Source organism: Microcebus murinus, chromosome 4, assembly GCF_040939455.1.
Source record: "Microcebus murinus isolate Inina chromosome 4, M.murinus_Inina_mat1.0, whole genome shotgun sequence".
Taxonomy (NCBI): domain Eukaryota; kingdom Metazoa; phylum Chordata; class Mammalia; order Primates; family Cheirogaleidae; genus Microcebus; species Microcebus murinus.
The window spans coordinates 71640403-71661696 of record NC_134107.1 but is presented as its reverse complement, the minus strand read 5'-3'; the positions used below and the strand labels follow the sequence as shown (position 1 = coordinate 71661696).

General features: G+C 39.1%; 1 protein-coding gene across 4 annotated transcripts in view; it reads left to right on the top strand.

Annotated features, from left to right (window-relative positions):
- Window positions 1-20027, top strand: part of GRM5 (glutamate metabotropic receptor 5) — a 489232-nt gene extending 469205 nt beyond the window's left edge. For 2 of the 4 annotated variants that reach the window (XM_012745155.3, XM_012745154.3), the window contains exons 9-10: window positions 625-720; window positions 15847-20027. In XM_012745155.3, the coding sequence (XP_012600609.1) occupies window positions 625-720; window positions 15847-16765 (1015 nt within the window). In that variant the 3' untranslated portion in view covers window positions 16766-20027. The remainder of the gene's footprint in view (window positions 1-624; window positions 721-15846) is intronic. The other 2 variants (XM_076002410.1, XM_012745156.3) reach the window with 1 other exon arrangement.
- The last annotated feature ends 1267 nt before the right edge of the window (window positions 20028-21294 follow it).

The following is a 21294-nucleotide window of genomic DNA, read 5'->3' as shown; positions in this document are numbered from 1 at the left end:
GACTATTAAATATTATGAATGTCATATATTTTTTTTTTTTGAGACAGAGTCTCGCTTTGTTGCCCAGGCTAGAGTGAGTGCCGTGGTGTCACCCTCGCTCACAACAACTTCAAACTCCTGGGCTCAAGCAATCCTGCTGCCTCAGCCTCCCAAGTAGCTGGGACTATAGGCATGCGTGGCCACCATGCCCAGTTAGTTTTTTCTATATATATGTTAGTTGGCCAATTAATTTCTTTCTATTTATAGTAGAGACAGGGTGTCGCTCTTGCTCAGGCTGATTTTGAACTCCTGACCTCAAGCGATCTGCCGCCTCGGCCTCCCAGAGTGATAGGATTACAGGCGTGAGCCACCGCGCCCGGCCTGAATGTCACATGTTAATAGGCAATGTAAAAGTGTGGGTTACATATGGTTTGACCAAGAAGTAAGAAAATCATCCCCAATGTTGTCCCATATACCATCACAATCATCTAATCAATACCACAGGTCGGCCATTGCGTGGAGAAGCAGGGTCCCCTGTTTCGGCACAGGATGACCCTCTCTGCAGTCACGGCCCTTCCTCAATCTGGCAGTTAAGCACACAATCACGTCTTTCTGTTTGCTCCTGTCTTTGTTCATGCTCACTAGGTACAAAGACAGGAGACTGGCCCAGCACAAGTCGGAAATAGAGTGTTTCACCCCCAAAGGGAGTATGGGGAATGGTGGGAGAGCAACAATGAGCAGGTAAGCAAACTGTGAGTGGTCTGAGGTGGTGTGAAATAAATGTTTGCAAGCTAGAGGAACAGGTGGCTCCCTGGTCTGGCTCCTCACTCAACTGTGCTTCTCATATAGTGAGTCCAACCTGGGCCACTATGGTTTTCCTATGTGTGTTTGATTTGCAAAACCCACACCATCGTCGTGTGAAGTAATGGGAGCCTCCTGTCCCAGACGCTGCTGTTTCCCAGGGTTGTGCGCTTTGCATGTCTGAAGCCTTAGCTCACAGTCAGCTGTTCCCTGGGTTTTGACTTACTGTTAAATAGTTCTGGAGTTTGCAAAGTGGAAGAGATTGGAGGAAATTCACATTCCGCAGCTACCTGATCACTTAATAAAACAAATTCAAAAGCTTAGGACTAGTTTTAAGAGGAGGACTGCAATTGAGGAAAGACTCCAGCCCCTGATCCCAGACAAGCCTGGAAATTAATCTGACTTACTTTGAATATAACATCATCTCACAGCCAAGGGCAGATGCCATGCCAAACCAGTGGACTGTAGAGGCAAGAGGCTGTTCTTAAACTGAAACCAGGAAAGCTAATCCTCCTCCAGCTACCGTAGCTTTGCAGCTCCTTTACTTCCTTGTGTTTGGCGATGAACATTCCATGTTGCTGCACTGTGCATGTGTCTTCATACCAGGCATTCCCAGTTGAGTTGTATCCAGTGAGTGGGGTATTTGAAACTATAGGCATCAACTAAGCTGTGTTGCATGAAATGAACGTGCTTTATTGCATGGGAATTGGTTTCAAGATTAAAGCTCTGGAGACAAAGACCGTCAAGACTGTCATCAAACAGAACCAGAATACTAGAGGGGCCTTGAGTTGAGAAATCACTCACCATAAACTACCGCTCCACTTCTAATTCACTGTGGCATTTCCCAGTCCATCTGTAGTACAGAGATGTGGGAGAGAAACTGCAAATCACCCTGGATTAGAGAAAAAGGGGAAGTCTAAGAAGCAGAGTGTGTGCATATGTGTGTGCATGTGCTAAGAGCAGAGCTTGAGACCTAGCTGTAGAGCAAGAAGATCATCCTGTTGAAATTTCAACCCCAAACATTGCATTTGCTTCCTCAGTGGTGGGCTCCTTCCTGTTTTCAAAATAATGACTAATTTTTTTTCTAAGGACCACCACACTTCACAACTGCTAGGGTGCCATTCACGTTGTGGTCTGTGAAAATGGTGCCTGGAGCTGTGTGGCATACAGCTTGAACCATCAGTGACAGCAGCCCTGGCTAAGAGCTTGGCCAACTACGTCCATGGCTCCCAGAGACAAGGCAATGAGAGTGTGTGTACATATGTGTGTACACTGGTGTATCTGATGGCCTTATGCTCACAATCCCTTTATACAGCTCTATGTGGATCTCATTGTGCCTGCAAGATGAGCCTCAAAGGATCATTCTGTGGGAATAAACCCAACAGCCTGCCACTGGCGCTCCTGTTTTCCTTCCACTTAGATATAATGAAGTGGCATAATTCCTGTCCTTGAACACTAGGCAAACCCCACCTGCGTAAACCAGATAATATGGAAAAGACTGCTTCGTATGAAGGCTCAAGGGCTCTGTCCAGAGAGACTTCTGATTGACAGTCTAGAATTCTGGAGTTCATAAATCCAAGAAGCTTGGTTGACTATCAAACATACCGAGGCAAAATCTTGGACAATATAAATAGGAACCTGTCATGTAACAGGTTTTCTAGGTAATTCCAATTTATCCAGTCCATAAACTGATATTTTGGAATAATCCATTCATCTGGGAGATGACATGGAGCTGGTTTTGGCAAGCATTAGGTCTCAATTATACCCATTATACAATTATGCAATGTTCTTAGGAGTGTTTAGTCAATGTTCAGAACTTTCAGATCTGATCAACCCAAAAATTAGATTTGCTCAAGGCTGTCTTGATTGCGAACATGGGAGAAAAGGGACAGAGAGAGTGGAAAATAGAAAGTAAGAGGCCCCAGATCAAACAGACCAGGCTTCTTTGGGTCAGGTCCAGATCTACAGAAGTAGCCACTCAATATATCTACTCCAGGAACTGTCCAACTTTCTCTACAACAGCAAGATACCATTTAGCTTTGGTTTCCTCACTTGTTTGGATATAGCCAACATAATGACAAGACTCCATTGATATGTTCTGGTGGGGCAGAGGGGAGTAGTGCCTGTTATAGGTAAGACAATGCTATTGGGGTAACCACCTTAGCCCCACAGAAAAGCAGGGTTAACTGGGAACAAATGATCTTCCCTTCCAAATTGTTCTTCCTTTTCATTCCTTTAGCACTAAATAAAAACTGAGAGAGAAAGAGAGACAGAGAGAGACTGCATAATCCTTCAGTGCTCTAAGAAAGCTTTCCTTTAGTCCCTTAGGGAGGAAAAAATGGCCTAGAGACACACAAAAAGAGAGGCCAAATTTACAAAGCCTTTGTATCTTTCTTTCCAACTTCATATTTGTTCACATAAATTCACCCACTCACACACATATACATAATGACATTTATTTAGTAGAAATTAATTCAAAATGAACATTAAGAGAAAGTTATCAGAAAGGAGACAACTGTGATGAAAACAGTTTCTAAGTAAGGGGTTGGAAGAGTTAATCACAATTTGCTTACCGTGGAATTGAATGAAAGGGTTGGAAAAGGATAATGATGTATATGAGAATTTTATAGGTACTTTTAGTATCAGCTGATAAACTTTCTTTCTTAAAATCCCCTCCTCTTCCCCTCATTGTCTCTCAGAGTCATAGTCAAGCATCACATCTACTCTACAAACATCTGGGCTGGTTCTGTGGCCATTACTGACCCACCAGTGCTGGCGAGAGCTAAGGGGAGCTCAAGCAACCACAGAAAACCAGGACTGTTGCTCTGCATTTTATTTGCCTATGTTTTCTGTGGTGAAATTATAGAATGGGCAGGACTCTAGGAATTCATATCTGGGGTGATTATCCCAGAGCCAAGTTGCCTTGTAGGGAGAGAAGGAATTTTAAAATGCTTGTCCTCATAGCAGAGCAGAGCATATTTTCTGATCTGTGGGGCCTTAGACAGATGCTCCCTCACTTCTGCCCTCCTCCCACCCCAACCTCAAGAAAGGAAAGAGAACATTATATCAATATGTACCTATACCTCACTAGCTTCCTGAAATATTATGTTGCTGTTTTCCCTTTGTGTGAACAGATTTTTCTTCCCCTTCTGTCTCAATATAGTATAACTTGTCAGCTTTTTGTATTTTCACAGTGGACAGTCTTAAGTGTGTTTCAGAGCAGAATCCTCCTGGTTGCAGAAGTGAAAGAGAGTCCTAAACAGGGAGGTGCTCTAAGAACCAGAAATTCTCTAAACCCTGTTACCCTGTGAGTTCATACCAAGATGGTCCACCCTCGGGAATGACTGAAACCCCAGTAATGAATGGTGTTATTTCCTATCTCAGCAGGAATATGCCATTGGAGGACTTGCAGTCTGCATGGTGACACGCTCATGTTGTACCCGGTGTTGGAGAGGCATAGACATTTTGAGCCTCCCTGTATCTCTTTGAGAAAGGGCTCCATTAATGAGATGAAACAGATCTATAGTCCCCCTCTTTGCTAGGAGACAGGAGAGTGGTATGGGGGTATTTTTATCATGAACAGAAAGAGAATTTTTATTGTTGCTATTTCATGGTATCAGTTCTGTGAAGTGTTAACTTCCAATCAGTTGAATAACTGATTTTTACCTACTATATGCAGCATCTATTAATAATTTTAGTGGGAATAAATGTTCCCCAAAATATAATGTCTGTGTAAGGACTGTTTAGTCTTTCATTTGTTCAATTATTTCTTTCTTCATGTAAAGCTCATTTATTAAGCACCTCCTATGAGCCAAGCACTTAAAAGACTCTGGAGACAAATGGATGATCAAGATATAACTAATACCCTTGAAAATCTGCAGTCTCTTGGGGAACAGTCAGAAAACCAGATAACTGCAATGCAATATGAGACCCCTCTACCACAGGACAGTTTGTGCCTCAGACTAACTCCCCATTTCCTATCATATACTATAGTTTATACCAGTACAAATAGAATTAAGAATAATAGAAAATTACAAGTCTGAATTGAGTCTTCAGAAAGGACTAAGAATACAGTTATATAAAATTCAAAATCCATAGACGAGAAAGACTTTGCCTTTCTAGTACAGTAGAGCACAGCTAGCTGCTTAACAATAGATTAGAACTTCTGCAAGATTCTTCACTTTATTCCTCCCCAAAGTCATTTCCAAATGAATATTCTAATTTATATTTAAAGATGTTCTATAAAAATATAATAATAATTGCTAATTACTATTAGTATGTATCAGACACTATACTAGTCCCTTCACATGTTATACACTAAGTTCTCCCAAGAACACATAAGGAAGGTATTTTTCCTTTCCATGGTACAGAAGAGTAAAATGAGGCTCAAGAATATTAAATAACTTACTTAGTAGAGCTATTTCATGAAAAATCTGATATCAAAGAGACCTCAGGAAATCCAGGTCAGGAATTAGCCAGAGTGTGACCTTTAAGTACAATTTGAACTATTTTATCTGCCACCCAGGATAAAACCCCAACTTATACACTCAGAATATAAGGCCTTTCACAAACTAACCCTAACTTAGCACTTTGACTCTTATTCTTTATGTTTCAGCATTTATGTTTTCTTCCCCAGACATCCCAAATATCTTACAACTCCCCAAACACATTGATTTTTTTTCAGAATACCACATCTTAACATATGCTGTGCTCTTACCCTGATTGCCCTTCCTTTCTACTTCTATCTCCTCAAACCCTCAGTCCTGTTCTACCTGGCAAACACCCACTATTCAGGCTTGAAAACCCAACTCCAATGTCAATTCTTCCTTGAAGACTTTCTAAAAATTGTATAGTCTATCTTAACTCTGCCCAACTTAAATTCTAAAGTATAGTGTCTTTACATCTGATTTTATATATTATCTGGTTGCCTGTATCTTCACATTAAACTTGAGGTTTTTGAAGCAAAAAAAAAAAATTTTTTTTAATGTCATGTTCACTTTTACAACCTCAGTACCCAGTGGTGCTCTGAGTCTACTGATTCAATCAACCAATCAATAAAAGTGCACAGAGAACCTTTCTGTATGTAATACTGTTTTAAGGAACATGGGGTGTTAGAGGAAGTATAAAATAATCACTACCTTAAAGGAACAAATGATCTTAATAAAAAAATAAAATTCCTCTGATAGAACAAGCAAAAGCAATAGGCTACATGAAGGTGTTAAGTCTGTGATCCAGATCATAAGTTCTAAATTTGGATGGTATGGAGGTAAGCAGGGATGCAGGTATAGCTGACAATAATGTAGTCAACACATACACACATATACCCTTCTTGGACATTCTCAGTACTGTTTACCTAATAAAAGATTGAGAAATTTCATAGATATTAATTTAACTCCTTTGAGACCCTGGAACTCTTGATTTTTGAACCATCTGTTGTCATTCTTACTTTCTATACCATTTGTTAATTATTATAATTTTATAAAAAACATATTGATTGAAAAACATGAGTTCAAAATAATATATTCTGAGTAGCTTAAGATAATCCTCAAAATCTTATTATAATCAGTTTCCCAGGGAAATCTTTTATGAGACCAACAAAAACTTAAGATTAGCTAAGGTTTGGTGCTGGGAATAGAAATTATTAGTTTTATTGAGTACAAATATAAACCAGATTTCTAATTCTCTTGGCTTTTTTTCCCCAAAAGAATTACTAATTACTGTGAGTATATTCTATTTATATATTATTAAATTAGGTAGTATTTTTTTACCCTGTACAAAACATAATATACAAGAGTAACAGGAATGTTTGGATTTTATGACTCTCTCATCTCAGTTTCTGCTCAATCTTCTTGTCTGACATAATTTTTATTGGAGAAAGGAGGAGCTGGTCAAAGCCTTTTGTGAGGCTGCTGTCCTTGTGAAATGCATACTTCATAAATATAGATATACACACACACACACATATATATAGTTTTTGTAGATAATTCAGTACTTACATACAAATACATGTTTTCATATATTTTATTGAGACAATAGATTGGATAGCTTAGAATTTCCTGTAAAAAAGGAAGAAAAAAAGTCAAAATAGTTTCTGATGTAACAAATGTCAAGCCAAAAAGCCCGCAGTCCAAGCTCATGTGCTCTAGAAGGGGAAGTAAATTTTGAGGGATACTTTCTACTTTTAGTCTCACCTCAAGATATAGATAAAATCTTGCAATAGTTTCCACCTAATTTTATTGGCACATTCCCATCAGATGGGTAATACTGAGATGTAGGCAAATGTTATTCAGCAAAGCTGAGTGCTCTGAAAATTTATATCAATCATTTCATCTAATCCCATGTTTCATAAGTTATTTTGATGTGATTCTTCAACACAAGGATTTTTTATTTTCAAAAAATATGTATTTATCACTTATGCATAAGGCAGTATACTTCATAATGGGAATTCAAAGATACATGAAATGAGCTTTCTACACTAATTTTTGCCATTATACTTCACATGACTTCAAAGCACACTATGTTGTCTGTGAGGAGCCAAGAAGATTATGATAAGTAAAATAGTGGTGTCCAGGGTAGATTTAAAAAGTTGTCTTCATAGAGCAAGGATACAGTGCTGAGCATCCCAAGCATTCTGAAGGGAACAGATTGGAACTGACTGATATTAGTGCCTTATATCTGTGGCATGTGCCCATTTCATCCAATAAGAAAAAAATAGGGAATTTAAGAAGGGACTTTTCCCTTCTTAAATCAAGAGCTTTCAATAGACAATAATCATATTGGTGGTAGATCTCAAACCACAATTCAAGCCTGAAAGCTAACATACCCTTCATAAATCAGATTTAAGTACTTTAAGATCTTTCTGCCTGAAGAGAAGTCATTTTTCCATCAACCATCCTAAAAATCCTGGGGCATCTCTTATCCTATAGTCTCTCTGGATTCATCTGCACTGTTGATACAGAACTTTGCAATTTATTATCAGGTTATTTTATAGACAAAAATTGGACAACTGTTATTTCCATGGATGCTCTGCAAGGGTACATCTTGTTAGCCCCTTGGTTCATATGTGCATCTTGGCACTTTGCACAGTGATAATATTGCATGGTTGGAATGACTCCAGATTTAGGGTCTGACTTGGGGCACCGTTCTCCCCTTTTTTTTCACTTGGGGAACTTAGTTCTGTATGCCTCAGTTTTCACATCTACAGTGCAAGTTAATTATACCTATCTGTACCAAACATTCAAGATTTTATAATTCACTTCATTTCACTAACACTCACAGCACACTTTCTCTGCACCAGGCACCATAATATGCAAAAGGGATACATGTAGTCTCTGCTTTTGGAGTGCTTGAAGTTTAGCATGGAAACAGACTTGTAAATAAGTAATTAAAAAATATCATTTAATAAGTGCTATGTCAGACAACTGTTTGAAGGTCAAAGATGATAACATAGGTGAAAACATCTTGTGAGCTGAAAATTTCTATTCAGATGGGAACTATTATCATTCCAGGACTCTCTTCTTTGCTACCCATCTCAACCCCATGTTTTACTCAAGGTTTAAATCAAGCTAAACTCTTCTACAAAATCTTCCTGGCTGCACCAGCCAACAGACACAAAACAGCTATGTCTTGTTTTGTTCTCTGTTTACTAAATTGTATCTGAGCTTTATAATAATTGCAAAAAAAATAATAATTTCCTCTTTTGGAAAAAAAAACACCATAAATCCAAAAGTCTTTCTAATCTTAGTTGAGGCACCTCACCTAAAACCTAGAATTTAAATGTCAGGATGAGAAGCAGTATAGGCATTTTTTGTTTTTTTAATTTCATTTCTTTTATTTTTAGTTGACATATAATAATTGGACATACTTATGGGATACAGAGTGCATTACAAGTATACAATATATAATGATCAAATCAGGGTGATTAGCATATCCATCACATCAAACATCCATCATTTATGTGTTTTGAACATTTAAAATCCTCTCTTCTAGCTTTTTGAAAAGGTACAGTTAACCATAGCCACTGCAGTGCTGCAGAGCATCAGAACTCATTCCTCCTCATTGCTGTAATGTTGTTGTACTCGTTAACCAATCTCTTTCCCTCCTCCGCTCCCCCTATACTTCCCAGCCTTTAATCCCCATAATTCCAGGAATAGTCTTGTTTTGAGGTTTGATTCCAGGTAACTGAATTATGGATCCAAAGAAATAGCTTAATTTAAGAAAGAAAGTTCTGGGTTGACTCAACGAAATGCCGATGCTTGCACACCTGTGTCATATCCCACCTTGTTAAGACATTTTCTCCTTATGAGGACTCTTGGGAAGCAGCAGCTGTACTAGTGCCCTTAGGCACTTTAATAACCCAACCTGAATGGACATGTAGCTTCTTTAAAAGGCCTCCAGTTGCTGTTAAACCAAAGACTAGGTAAATTAGGGCTGAGTGATTCTCCTCCCACAAAGATTTTATTAGGGATTAAATACCTGAGAAGAGATATTCTCTTGGAGAATTACCATTAGAAGCATGTAGCCACTGGTACTTAAGAGAAAAGTGAAAATCCACCTCACAGGACTATGGGAAGGGTTTCATGGGATTAGGCATGTGGAATTAGTTTCTTTGCCATATACACAATACACATATTAATTGGGTTTTGCTTATCCGTGTTATTTTAACATCCTCAACCTTTAAGGCTTCATTAAAGCCCCACTTTATTTGCAAATTCTTCCTGGAAACTTCTTTCCCCAGTGAGCAACTTTTTCTCTGAAGTCCTCTAATACTGACAAGAAAAATCCAATGGTCACAGTCTTTCTTTCCCAGTAGCTTTCACGTTACTATAGTACATTCCTTTCCATCCTCATTTGTGTCATACTCGTTAATATCTTAACACTGTATCCCTGTACTGTTATATTAAAACAACGTCTTAAATCTACATTGGCACTATTTTGCTTATGTCAACCTTCTTTGTTCTTCAATGCCTGAAGGGCTAATTAACTTAATGAATATCAATTAGGCCTTAATATTTTCCTGCAGTAGGACCAGGACTGGGGCCAGACTAGAAATAAAGTCAATGGATGAAGCTGGGGTGAGAGTTTGAAGACAATTATGGCATGGTGCCTGCATTCAAATTGTTTCTGTTGAACTAGAAAAGGAAGATCAAATACATAAAAAATTAAATAACAACACAGAATTTAGTTGAAGAATAACATAGAAAAGAAGCTGTATTTCCTTATTGGTTTATTCATTCATTTATTGATCAAGCATGTAGATTACATATATATCTAATAATTAGCCCACCTCTATGGTCTAATATATTAGACAATCTCTCTGTTCCAGGCACTGATTTTTTTAAAAAAAGCCCAAGGTTAATTATTAATAAGTTATTAAGATAGCAAAAGAAGGAAAAATAAAGAAGATCCTTATAGGTCAGCAGTGATCAGGAATAATTTTTATAGCAGACACATAAGTCCACAACCTGTCTTCTTCCTGATGCATTAACCACTACTCCATCTCCACACAGTCAAACTGGACTACTGGTTATCTCCTAAACATTCTTTGTGGATTTATGAACTTCTGTCACTACTATTCAATGCACTCTATCTCCTCTAGACAAGCAGTTTTCCCTGACCACTCTGGCTGGGAAGGTTCCTTCCTCTTCTAAAGCTGTAAATCCCTTGTGATTTGACCCTATAAAAGCCCAATGAACTTGACTGCTTGCTTCCATGCTCCACTGCCATGCCTCACTTTCCTTGCCCTTAGCAACCTTTCCACCCTTCCAACACTGCCCATCTGTTTCCTCATTTCAAGGTCCTAGGAAAGGAAAAACAACCCCTCTCTGTTGAAATACTGTGAATAATTCATATTGTTAGCCTTCTTCTGTATGTATCTTCTCTCTTGAATTCAATTTTGCCCTCTTTGAAGGACATCTTGTATATCAATAACTCTCAGCCACTATATAAAAGAGCATTGATGAATCAGAATCATTTGTTAGGAATATTAGTTGAAATATGAAAGTGTTTAAAATAGTGCAGATGTAAGATTATCCCTGCAATTATACCATTCTCATTTACTGGTATTCCAAAATAAGTCAGAGAGAAATATGAGAATTAGAACTATCAGGGTAGAAACTAAATGTGTTGTCCATAGGACAACTTTGTATGGCATCCATCACAGCATAAAAAAGAAAGGCTGAGAACTGCCATATAATATTAATTTATACAGTTGTAGGCTTTAACTGCCTTCATCATTAAGGCATTCAATCATTATTCCTGACAAATGTTGGTGCTTAATCAATTTGTGCTATTTGAGTTAATGACCAATAAGAGATGTAGGATGCTTTCTTGAGACTGTAAAGTATATAATTAAGAAGTCCAGAAACATAGGGTGAGTGAGAGAGAATACAAATCAAATGACTAACTTATCTACTAAAATATATATCATCTCCACATGGCATCCAAGGTTTTTCTTCCATGGAATAAAGAGAGCTAACTTCAAAAAGAAAATATGAACAGTGTAATGTCATAGAAATTGAAAATGGAAATCACAAGATGGTATTAGTCCCACTTTGCCATTTGCTAACTCTGGAACCTTGGGCAAATCATCTAATCTCACTGAACCTTGGTTTTTTCATCTTTGAAAGGGGGATAAGAACACTGATGACCGCTGACATCAGTGCTCCTAAAGGTTTTTTATAAAAAGCTATGCAAACATAAGGTGGTATTGCTTTGATTATTGTGTATTAGGTAATTTTGTGTTTGACTTCATTTCCATTTACTCAAGTGTTTCCCTTTCTCCTCCATTCCTTTTTCCTCTTCCTTCTTTTCTAATGCCCAAAATACTCAGTGAGGGAAAGTGAAGTGCTATAGACAGCTAAGATAAAGTTCCCTTTTATTTTTCTTACCTCAGACCCAGAGAGCAAATGTATAATCCTGATACTGAAAAAAATGTTCAGCCAAGATAATAAACACAATTTGCCTCAGTTGAATGACAGATTTGATGGTAGTGAATAACCCCTTGTATCTGCAGAAGTGATATGCTTTATAAAGTATCTTCATATGGATTATCCTTTGGGTTCCTCCCAGAAATCATGCAAGGTACATAGAGGAGGTTTATTTCTTCCATTTTTTTTTCTCAGTAGGGAAATAGGCTAATTGTTACCTAATTAGTTAACTAAGGTGTTAAGTAATTTTCCCACCATCACTCAGGGGCAGATCTTGGACTTACAATCTGAGTCCCTTGTTCTTTCCACTATCTTCTTGCCTCAATAAGCTTTCATCACTGGGCAATTATATATATATATATATACATATATATATATTACAGAAACATAATTTCTTTGCGATTTTCATAGTAAATATCAAGATCTGTGTTTCTGTATTTAGTTAATAAAATACTTTCTATCTATATACACTGAGTACTATTTATTAAAGAGAGTTATATAACAAGTAGATAGATCCATAAGACAAAAGAAATAGTTGTATTAATATTGAATTATTTCTAAAAAATTATAACAGAAAAACAATTCACTATGGATTTTTAAATATGAAATTCATTTATCCACACCATTATTGGCCCAAGAATATTACTGAGTTCTTTCTATGGTCTAGACAATTGGGTACTGTGGACATATTAATGAGAGGAAACAGCAAACTCTCTGTCTGCACTTTCATGATATCTCATCAGCAGGTGAGATAGACATATAGCAAAGAGTTCTTAAATTTCTAAATGCAGGGAGTATAGAAACCTAGCTTAGTATGCGGTCAGGAAAGCTTCCTTCAAGACAAGACAATTAAGGTAAAATCCAAATATATAAATAAATAAATAAATAGGATATGCTTAAGCAAAAAGGAAGAGAGGATGGAGCACAACAAAAAAGCATTGTGGAAGGAAGGAAGAATTTCAAATTTAGTGGAGTAGAAATTATCACCCAAAGAGACAACTGATTGGGTAAAGGAGAAACAATCTGAAGGGTTTAATGGTTTTACCACATATTTTACTTTGCACTGAATTCTCTGTTCCTAAAACCAGAGCTCAAAATGGCACTGAGTAGACTGTTTTAGTTTTCCGAAACTGTATCATATTCATGTAGAATATAAAAATGAACATTCTTAAACACCTTCTCCTTACCAGACCTTTTTACCTGCATTGTCTTATTTAATCCTCAAAATGACCTGGATCAAATGAAACGCTTCCTGCTTCTTACTGAGGCTTAAAGAGATTATTCTTTTTCAAGCATCAAGGGTAGCCAATCCAGAATAAAAACCCAGGTTTTAGGATCCCTTGTCCATTGCACTTTCCATGACATCACATGGTGATGGTTAGCTAAAGAATCCTATCCACCTTTCAAATGCTTATTAAGACCCTGCTGAGTGTCACTGAACAAGATAGATAAGATCCCTATCTTTGTGGAACCTATACTTTACTAACAAATAGACTAATGCTGTGATTTGTGAGGCTTTTTTTCTTGAGTTCTCATTTACTTCGAGGAGAACAATCATTCATGTTCCAAGGAATGAAATGAAGTACAAAGATTTGGACTCCATTTCTCTGGTGTCGCCTGTGTCTGCTTCCATTGTTCTTTGATGGTCCGGTGCTCTCTCTTCCTCATGGCCACGGGCACTGTGAGCAAAGGCATGGCCAGGAAAGAAGATGTCACTACTTTGTGCAGAACTGGTTGGTTAAGGTGGTTTTCTTCTCACACAGTCACCCAAAGGTTTGGCAATACGATTTCATGTTTTGGAGCAAGGTTACCTGTGATTCCAAAGACTGTCACTGTTAACATCCAGAGTTATGCTCCATTATACTAGACTAAAAGAATTCAAGTGAGAATGACTTTTAATAGCAGATGTTTGCAAAACCTCTCTGTTCTGGGAGCAAGAGCATCCCTGGGTAAAGCTTGGTGGAATAAATCCAGTTATTCTTCTGATTTCTAGACCATGCTTTGTATTAAAAGAGGCCTCAGTGACCTGAAAAACTAATTGCCCTTCTCAAAATGCCTTGTTTTTATCCTGCTGGTAGGAAAGAAAGGGAGTAGTTGGCACCCATCCTCCCAATCAAATCCCATAAGTAATCTGGCTCATTTTTTCCATGCTATGTTCCAGAAATTAGAGAACACTTGAGGAAAAAAGAAATGTGATATATTGAAAACTTTAAAGGTAGCTGGCCAGGTTAAGGCAAAATGGAAAAACAAACCCTGAAACTCTACTAGAAAGGAAAATCAACCATTTGGTAGTGTCTTTTTCTGCTAATATGGATGCACAGCAATCTCCAAACCTGGAAACAATTCATTCATTCTCTCCAGGAAGAAGGGTGGGGATGGGAGTGAAGGTTAGCTCATATAACAGAATTTGGAAGGACACCAGTTTGCAATGTATTGGGTAGATTAAATGGAATGCGATTTCACAGGCAGGAGCAGAGAAAGGACAATCACAAAGTAGAAAGGAACAGTGAAGAAATGGGAAGCAGCGTAGGAGCGAGGCAAAAAGCATGTTGTTCAAGGGGCTGCAGAAAGAGTGGTTTGTTATTAAGGGAGCGGGTGTCTCGGGCAGAGCGGATGTGACAGGTACAATCAGGCAGCCTCATGGTACGGAGGCTCCAAACAGGGTTCAGGCTCCTGCTCAGCAAAGGCAGGCCACCTCTCCAGCAAGGAGGCCAAGGGCACAATGGAAATCCCCAAGAAAGAACAGCTTTCTGTCAGAGTTTCTCAGGTTGTGAAATACTCTGAGAAACAAAGTACTTCAGAACCACCATGGGCGCAATGGGACAGGGCACTTATAAAAAGTACAGATCCTTGGAATCCAGACAGTGGCAATCTCTTGAGGTCACACCTGATATTTTTGACAAATGACTTAAGTGAGTCTTATGTACACTTAAGCTTAATGACCACTAGCTAGGATGATAAAATCGGGTTCTTCACCTTCTTTTGTTCTCAGACTGACCAAGGCTATCTCTTGGTCATAGCCCTTAGACTAGAGCTGTCTGAACTGAACAGAACGGACCCCCTAGTTACAGAGATCTTAGATTTTTTTTGGATGGAGAATCACACCAGATTCTCTCCGTATCACATGCCTGAAGGTCAAGCCAAATCCTCTGACCAGGGTCTGTGGTTTCAGAGGTTATCCTGTCAGTCTGTAGTGGTTAGGAGGGTACAGTCAGGCTACAAGTCTGAGGCACCAATTCCATCTTCATCGGAGCAGCTGGGTGGGTCATTCACACCCCTGAGTGGAACCAAGAAGAGGAAAGAGGGAGAAAGGCCTTAAAAAACCATTTCAGTCCCACAATATTCATCAAGACCCTAACTAGAGAATCACTATGCTCGGTGCCAAAGGCAATATACTACACTCTTCTCTCATGGGATTGTTACTCAAGTATTAGGACGCAAAAATTTGCAAGGTGAATTTCTGTGAAGTAAAAAAGTTCTAATTAATTAGAAGTTTGTGTATGTGTTCATTAAATTTGTATTTTCCAGCAGACAAGGCAGTCTAAGTAAAACCATGTTCAAAATCAGGAATTCAGACAGACATCTCTAGTTACATAACCAAGCTGCAGAATAAAAGCTGAACTGGAGCCACTGTCTACTTCCTGGTAACCCCTGACTCTGTCTTCCCTCCCCTCTTGATCCCTGTTGGTGAGTTTAGGTCCTATTTGTAACATTTGGGTTCAGAGGCCTCTAACTCTAGGAAGCCCTTGCCCTGTCTGTACCAGGCACTTCTGCACACAGTCTTAACACTGCCAGCCTTTGCATCTGTGTGTGCAGCATAAGCAGCTGTCGCCATCACGAGTGGGCTCCGAACTCCTGCAGAATCCTGACAAACACTCCTTCATCCTTGCTAATATCCCCTTTGACACATTTTCGTCATCATGATAAACTGAAGGCCAGATAAAAGCGAGTGACTTTTAATTCAGAACAAAACAACCCACAAAAGCCACTTCCAAGATCTGTTTCCATGATGTCCTATTGAAGCGTGTTACTTCCTGAGAGACAAGTCCTTCCCGCGCTGGGTCCCATAAACCCCCGCCACTGGGGAAGCCCGCAGGGGACCTCGCTGAGTCACCTCTCCTCTCCCTTCTCTCCGCAGCTCCAATGGAAAATCCGTCACGTGGGCCCAGAACGAGAAGAGCAGCCGGGGGCAGCACCTGTGGCAGCGGCTGTCCATCCACATCAACAAGAAAGAGAACCCCAACCAAACGGCCGTCATCAAGCCCTTCCCCAAGAGCACCGAGAGCCGGGGCCTGGGCGCGGGCGCGGGGGCCGGGGGCGGCGCGGGCGGCGCGGGCGGCGCCAGCTGCGGGGCGAGCTGCACGGGCGCCGGCCCCGGCGGGCCCGAGCCCCCCGACGCCGGCCCGAAGCCGCTGTACGACGTGGCGGAGGCCGAGGAGCACTTCCCCGCGCCCGCGCGGCCGCGCTCGCCGTCGCCCATCAGCACGCTGAGCCACCGCGCCGGCTCGGCCAGCCGCACGGACGACGACGTGCCGTCGCTGCACTCGGAGCCCGCGGCGCGCAGCAGCTCCTCGCAGGGCTCGCTCATGGAGCAGATCAGCAGCGTGGTGACCCGCTTCACGGCCAACATCAGCGAGCTCAACTCCATGATGTTGTCCACCGCGGCTCCCGGCCCCGGCGCGGGCGCCCCGCTCTGCTCGTCCTACCTGATCCCCAAAGAGATTCAGCTGCCCACGACCATGACGACGTTCGCCGAAATCCAGCCCTTGCCGGCCATCGAGGTCACCACGGGCGGCGCGCAGCCCGCGGCTGGGGTCCCGCCGGCTGGGGGCGCTGCCGGGGAGGCACCCGCGGCCGGGCCTGAGGCTGCGGCCGGCAAGCAAGACCTGGAGGAGCTGGTGGCTCTCACCCCGCCATCCCCCTTCAGAGACTCGGTGGACTCGGGGAGCACGACCCCCAACTCGCCAGTGTCCGAGTCGGCCCTCTGTATCCCATCGTCTCCCAAATATGACACTCTCATCATAAGAGATTACACTCAGAGCTCCTCGTCGTTGTGAATGTCACTGGACGCCACGCTGGGTTCAGCGCGCTGGGCCGAGGCCTCCGGTGTTCTCAGACACAGTGACAAGCGTGGTCACCTGCTTAAGAACCGAGGTGGAAGATGCCAAGTACACCCCGTAGCGGAAACCTGAGATCAATAGTGCTATTTCACAACAGCCGACGAAGACACCAACTACAAATTTTTTGGCAGATTTTCTTCTAGTGGCCTTAGAAAACATGGGCTTTTAAGAAACACTGCTTTTATTTCTGAGGGCTGACAAGGAGTCTGTTCAAACACTTACATACCAAGTGCTTTGCTCCAGGGAAGCAGTGAGTGTGAAACAGCATAATGGAGGGTGAAAAGCATAGTTAATAAGCAACTGTACAAAGTTTTGTTTGTTTACTTTCATTCTTTTCCCAGAAGAGTCTTTGATTCACCAAACATGAATGTACATTTTCTAACAAACTCAAAATCTGGGACCAAAACGTCAACCTTTCTCTTCCTTTTTTCTTTCTTTTCTTTTCTTTTTTTTTTTTTTTCTCTTTAAAGACCTTGAAAGGCAGTAACTTGGGCTCAGTATTTACAGAGGCATTGTTGTGAGTGCAGCCCATGCAGAACACACAACTGGATAGTGAGTGCTGCGCTATTGTACGTAGGCCTTCTACCACAGACTTTCGTCACCAATTTGGTTGTGAAATACTCTTCCAAAAGCCTGCATCTCGGATTCCACCTAGCTATTTCAGATTCACCTCCATTAACCAAGAAAACCAGTGGAAGATTTCTTGACTATTTCACCATGTTGCCAATCAATACTGGAGTAGCAAAAAAATATTTTCTGGAATACTGTTTTGTAATTCCCTCACTGGGGTGCATTGTGTAGCTGGAAATTCTCTTTATAATAATAATTCTTGAGCTCCAGCCTGGCTATCTCGTTCATGAAACACAACCACTCCTCCTTAAGAATTGTGTTCCGTTAGCATTGCCAGCTAGACTATTAAAATATGCATTTGGGTTTCTTCATTCCTTTCTTTTGAGAATCTTATATACAAAGAGCTCCTCTGTTCTTTTTGAGTCCCACCACTGGAAGAGTGGTCCATAGACCCAGTAAAGGCATTGTCACAATTGGAGGGACTGCTGAAAGAATTAACGCTATCTTAATACACTGGAAATTGTAAAGTGTGTCAAGTCAGCTTAGCAGAGATTTAGCTATGCCAATGAGCAGTGATTTTTTTTTAACTATTCTTGGCTGCTTAAACAGGGCAGCTATGAACTATGACTAATGTAGATTTTTCAAAGCAATACAGAATACTAAAACAGAGGAACCTTAATGAATATCAACCACACAATCTTTCTTAGCCATTCCAAAAAGAGGCAAAGCAATTATTAATATTTTATTTTTAAAAGAATTATTACTATGATTTTGTGCACTTCATATTGTCATTTTTTAAAAACTGCATAAAAGAAATGTAGAGTTATAATAGAAACACATGTGCTTTGATAGGCTTATATAGGTAGACTTCACAGTTCAAGACCTGAGTCCACTGTCATCTTTCTTCCTCTCATTGCAGCTATCCTCAGGTACCAAATGTTTTTGATTTTTCAATAAGGATAGTAATAAAAGGAGGAAGTGTCCTACAAATTTAAAGTTCAGTTGACCCAGCCTTATACTAAAGATAGCCTTATGAAAAAGATTTGCTGTAAGGCAGAAGTATATTTTTGGCAGAGAGAAAAATAAATAATTTTTTTTTCCCTTTAAGCTCAATATCCTTATTTTGGTAAGTATTTTTTATTTCACATCTACTTTTTAAAAAAAGTTGAGAAATGGAGTCAATCCATTAACATAATTATCATCCTCCACCTTTAAAAGTTATAATAAATATACTGCTTGTTGACTTTCCTATGCTGATATCTGCTCTTATTTGAAATACCAAGTCAAATCTTCCAATATAAAACATTAAAAGAAAACATTAATTTACCAAAATATCAATTTAAAAGAAATCAAACCTCTCATGCCAGATTTGAAAATAACATCATGAGAGTATCCAGATACCAAATATTACAATGAGACTTTTTAAACACAAGTGAAATCTAGCTAAGTTTCATGGTATCATTAAAAGCAAATATCTGCCTCTACCTGAAAAACAAATGTAAATATGTTGAAGTATTAATACCCCCTGGATCTTCATCAAAGGGTGGCATTCACTGAGGGGTTACAGTCATTTCTTAGGTATTGAAACCTTTCTAAATATGCTTTATTCTCTACATCTTAAAATTTGTTTCATAAAATCCTTGGATTGATTTTCATTTTATTCTCAAATACAGTTAAGTTTCACTCTATTGACCAACAGAAGAACATTTTTTAAACTTTTCCCATGATCAAATTCATTTTCTAATTTTTTAGTAACATATCTCTTTTAAAAGTATACTACCTTATGAGAAACTTCATTAGAAATTAAAATTTAATGCAAGTAAATTATCATCTGATAATTCCACATGATATCATAATCAACTGTGATAATAAATATAACTTATCCAATTAGAGGAGAACAAGATATATTTTTCTCTGTATTTCTATAACTTTTGCCACTTCATTGAATACATTGTATATTGGACATAAGATTATTAGTAATGCATTCTTGAGATCTTTTATTTTGGAATGATGCTAACTGTCTCTTTGCCAATTCCAATACCAGGTTCCAAGTAATAACTCTACAATACAAAGAGAACTGAATACTCATTTTAGGGCTAGGATATGAACTTCACAATTCATTTGGGTACCTATTCTCATTGAATTTCCTTGCTCCTGGTGCCCAGTGATAATCAGTCGGGACCAGCATGACTAAAAGGAAGGGGAAATGCTAAGGTTCAGCAAAGTGATCCTGCAGGAGAGATTGGTCCCAGGATGGAAGGAAGACGACCTGGTTTGATCAAGTTATACTGACTAATCTAAGCAGTCCTCTAATCCTTTTATTTTGGGAGAGGATTGGGGCAGCTTGAGAAGAACATAGAAGAACCGCCTTTCTGAGCTAAGGGTGGGGAACGGAAAGGGAATATGAAAAGAAAAATCATAAGAGAGTTGACTTAAGCAAGGAAAAAAAGCAAATCCCCGAATGTGCTATCCTTGAAAGTAACAGTCTTTCCTAAACTACTGCTGCTACCAGCAAGTGATCAGGAAGACTAGGAGCTATTTCTGACTGTAAATGAATTGTATAATGGTTCTGCTGCAGTTCTGTGACTTCCAAACCAGGAATTAAACACTGTTTTTAAGGAAAAAAAAACATTTCCTATGCTAGTCTCTCAGCAAAATGTACGTGTTTTGGAGACTTCAAAGGTATTATCTGAGTTCACATTTAGCAACAGCTTATTAATAACCCTCAAGCTGTCAGAATCTCTATAGTTACCATTTACAATTTTATACTGTGAAAAAAAATACAGATCAGTGAAAGCATAAAGATAAATCAGAATTCACTTTGAAGAGGGTCTGAGGCCTGGGAGATTCTCTACTGTCTATTGAAGAATGAGGCATGTATAAAATAGTTGGCTGAATTTCACTGATCTTCCCAATGTGAACAAATATACTATGTATATTGTGTGTATTTCTAGAAATCAATGGCAGCTGCTGGTGGTGTTGTAATTAGAAATCTATATAGAATATAGATGTTTTAGAAAGATGGTGCCAATCCTAAAAGATTTGTGTGGGCTACAAGTGCTTGTACTTACTTTTTTCCGCACTTATAACTGATTTGGTTTTAAAATTGTGTGCGTGTATTTGTTCTTTTTCTGTTGTTGCAGCTTGTACTATTAAAATAATAGAGAATGTTAAATTATTTTGATGTGAATTGCAAATGATTTTTTCATAAAGTTTAACATTTTTATCAGCATTGTTTTGCTTTGTACTTGTATAAATGTGTTTTATTTTAGCATTTTAAAATACACTTGCCTGTTTCTCAGTTGTCTAAATCATGTTATAGTTGGTGTTTGTGAAGTCAGTTACTTTTTGAAAAACATTAAAAAAAACTATGATATGACTTTAAGATTATTCCCCTCAAATGTTTAGAATATTGTCTCAATAGTTGTCTAAGGTGGAAGAGCCATGCTACTAATTAACCTTAAATTCTGAATGATCTACACATTTGAATTATAGGGTTTACAAAGTAAGCAGTGGACAATAGATAAAAATGAAAATATAAACCAACCACAGACCAACTAGAGATGCTGTCTCCAAAGACATCTATGAGCATCATTTAAGACATAAACAAATACTTTTTCCGAAAAAGGAATGTAAGAAATATATAGTGCTTTGAATCTAGAAAAATGATAAAAATAGTTTCACAATTTTTTGTGTTCATAGAGGCCACATCACACAAATAAAACAGATTATTTTTGTGTGTATATATGTGTATACAAACATACACACGCATTTATAGAGATATTTTACTTTGAGTCCATCTATGTGTGTCTGTGTGTATATGTGCATTTGTGTGTACATGTATGTGAATTTTTATGTAATTTTTCCAGAAAAAAAATTTACTTGTCAAATTACTT